Source organism: Cyprinodon variegatus, unplaced genomic scaffold (assembly GCF_000732505.1).
Source record: "Cyprinodon variegatus isolate N-32 unplaced genomic scaffold, C_variegatus-1.0 Scaffold348, whole genome shotgun sequence".
Lineage (NCBI taxonomy): Eukaryota > Metazoa > Chordata > Actinopteri > Cyprinodontiformes > Cyprinodontidae > Cyprinodon > Cyprinodon variegatus.
This window is the reverse complement of record NW_015150801.1, coordinates 311595-313252: the sequence shown is the minus strand read 5'-3', so window position 1 is coordinate 313252 and position 1658 is coordinate 311595. Positions and strand designations below refer to the sequence as shown.

Sequence of the window (1658 nt, the reverse complement as noted above, 5' to 3'; positions counted from 1 at the left end):
AAAAAAAGTAATTTTCTGTTTTGTTTTATTCTTGGATCGGGCTTTAAAGGGTTAACATAAGGACGGGATGCGAGTGCAGGGACACTTAATGATCAGGAGACGATAAACTTGCAGTTGTTATATTTAAGTAGATAAAATTCACAGTCGACTATGTTTACATTTTATGGTGACGATACCCTCCACTTTCAAAACATCGACGACAAGCAGAAAAGATCGATGGGCGAAAGAGGTACTAGCCTAAACCTCCTGTTTTAGTTGATGGTTTTTACTCCTTTCCTTAAATCATCCCTGCCTCCGGCTTATATTTGAATAATAGCTGTAACTGATTATTGATAAAGACGTATGAAGATTTTAAAATACCACTTTTTTTTTCATTAAACATATTATTTAAAAAAAACAAAAAGTGTTTTGAAGTCAGTTAAAATCTGTTGGATGCTGTTCTGCATGTGTTACAGGACAGCTTATTGGAAATGTAAATTATAAAAAGACGTCCTGTTCCTCAGAATAAGCCTGTAGTAGAGGTCCCTAATCAGGATTCTTTCTGGGTGTCGTCACAGCGGGCCGGCGGGGGGTGGGGGTGGAGACAGACTGACCTGCTCTGAGAGTCGCCGTGTTCTCAGGAAGAACCCCAGAAGACAGCCGATGACTACAGCCAACACGGAGAGGATGAGGAGTCCGTTCTGCTTCAGGACATTCTTCACCCTCACCCACACTGCTTCTAAAGCCACCGCCATCATGAGCTGCTTGTCCCCTGGGCTTTTAGTAATCCATAAATGTGGTTCTTCTAAAGCGTTAAACTCCAGGTATGATGATGAAAGCGAACAAAAATATAAAGAGAAACTCAACAGCCAAAACAGAGAGGCTATGATGTTCTAACGCACCTTTGGGATCAGCATCCCTGTCATCCTGACGCCGTGTCCGTCTGCCCTGAGCAAAGAGGATCCTCTCACTTTCCAGGCATCCCCGCCCACCCTGCTCCACCCATCAGCAGCCCTGCGTGCACTCACCCGCTGCCTGGGGGAGGTAGGGAGGGAGGGAAGAGCTGGTAAACCCTGTCCTGATGGTTTGACATCCACAATCCTGTTAGAGTGCCGCTGTATTAAACAGGTCCGAAGCTGGATTAAAGAGCTGTGAGCGATTTGACAGAGTTTATCAGAGAAAACTGACATGCTGACTGGAGAATCCCTCATGTGCTGACTTACGCTTTTATAAGTAGCAAAGACAACATTCACTAAGATGTCCAATCACCAGCTGAATATCTAATACTGCACTGATTACAAGACGCATATTGAGGAAGCATGCATTGTATTTTGAACATTAGGCCTATAGTCCCTCACAAAAAACAGGCAATGTACCATCATGAAACAATGATTGTCAGATTGCCAAGGGTTTTAATCTCCTAGACATTGTCAGCATTCTGTTGGACTGCATCAAATTTTCACATCTATTAGAATCAAAGTTTTAGGTGAAATAAGAGCAAACCTTTCATGTGTGGTGGGATTCTTCACAATAGGTAAGCCACTTGAGTGGCCACTGAACAGGTTGCTGTTCCATTGCAGAGCTACACGGAAACAGAAAACCATGCACACACACACACACTCACACACACCTATGGCCAACTTAGAGTCACCAGTCGACCTAACAGATGCGTGTTTGGA

The 1658-nt window shown here is 43.7% G+C and overlaps 1 protein-coding gene across 1 annotated transcript in view; it reads right to left on the bottom strand.

The window, feature by feature from the left end:
• LOC107091701 (excitatory amino acid transporter 5-like) overlaps nucleotides 1-898 on the bottom strand; it is an 86514-nt gene extending 85616 nt beyond the window's left edge. The window contains exon 1 of the mRNA XM_015385785.1: nucleotides 594-898. Coding sequence (XP_015241271.1) covers nucleotides 594-737 — 144 coding nt within the window. The 5' untranslated portion in view covers nucleotides 738-898. The remainder of the gene's footprint in view (nucleotides 1-593) is intronic.
• Nucleotides 899-1658: the final 760 nt, after the last annotated feature.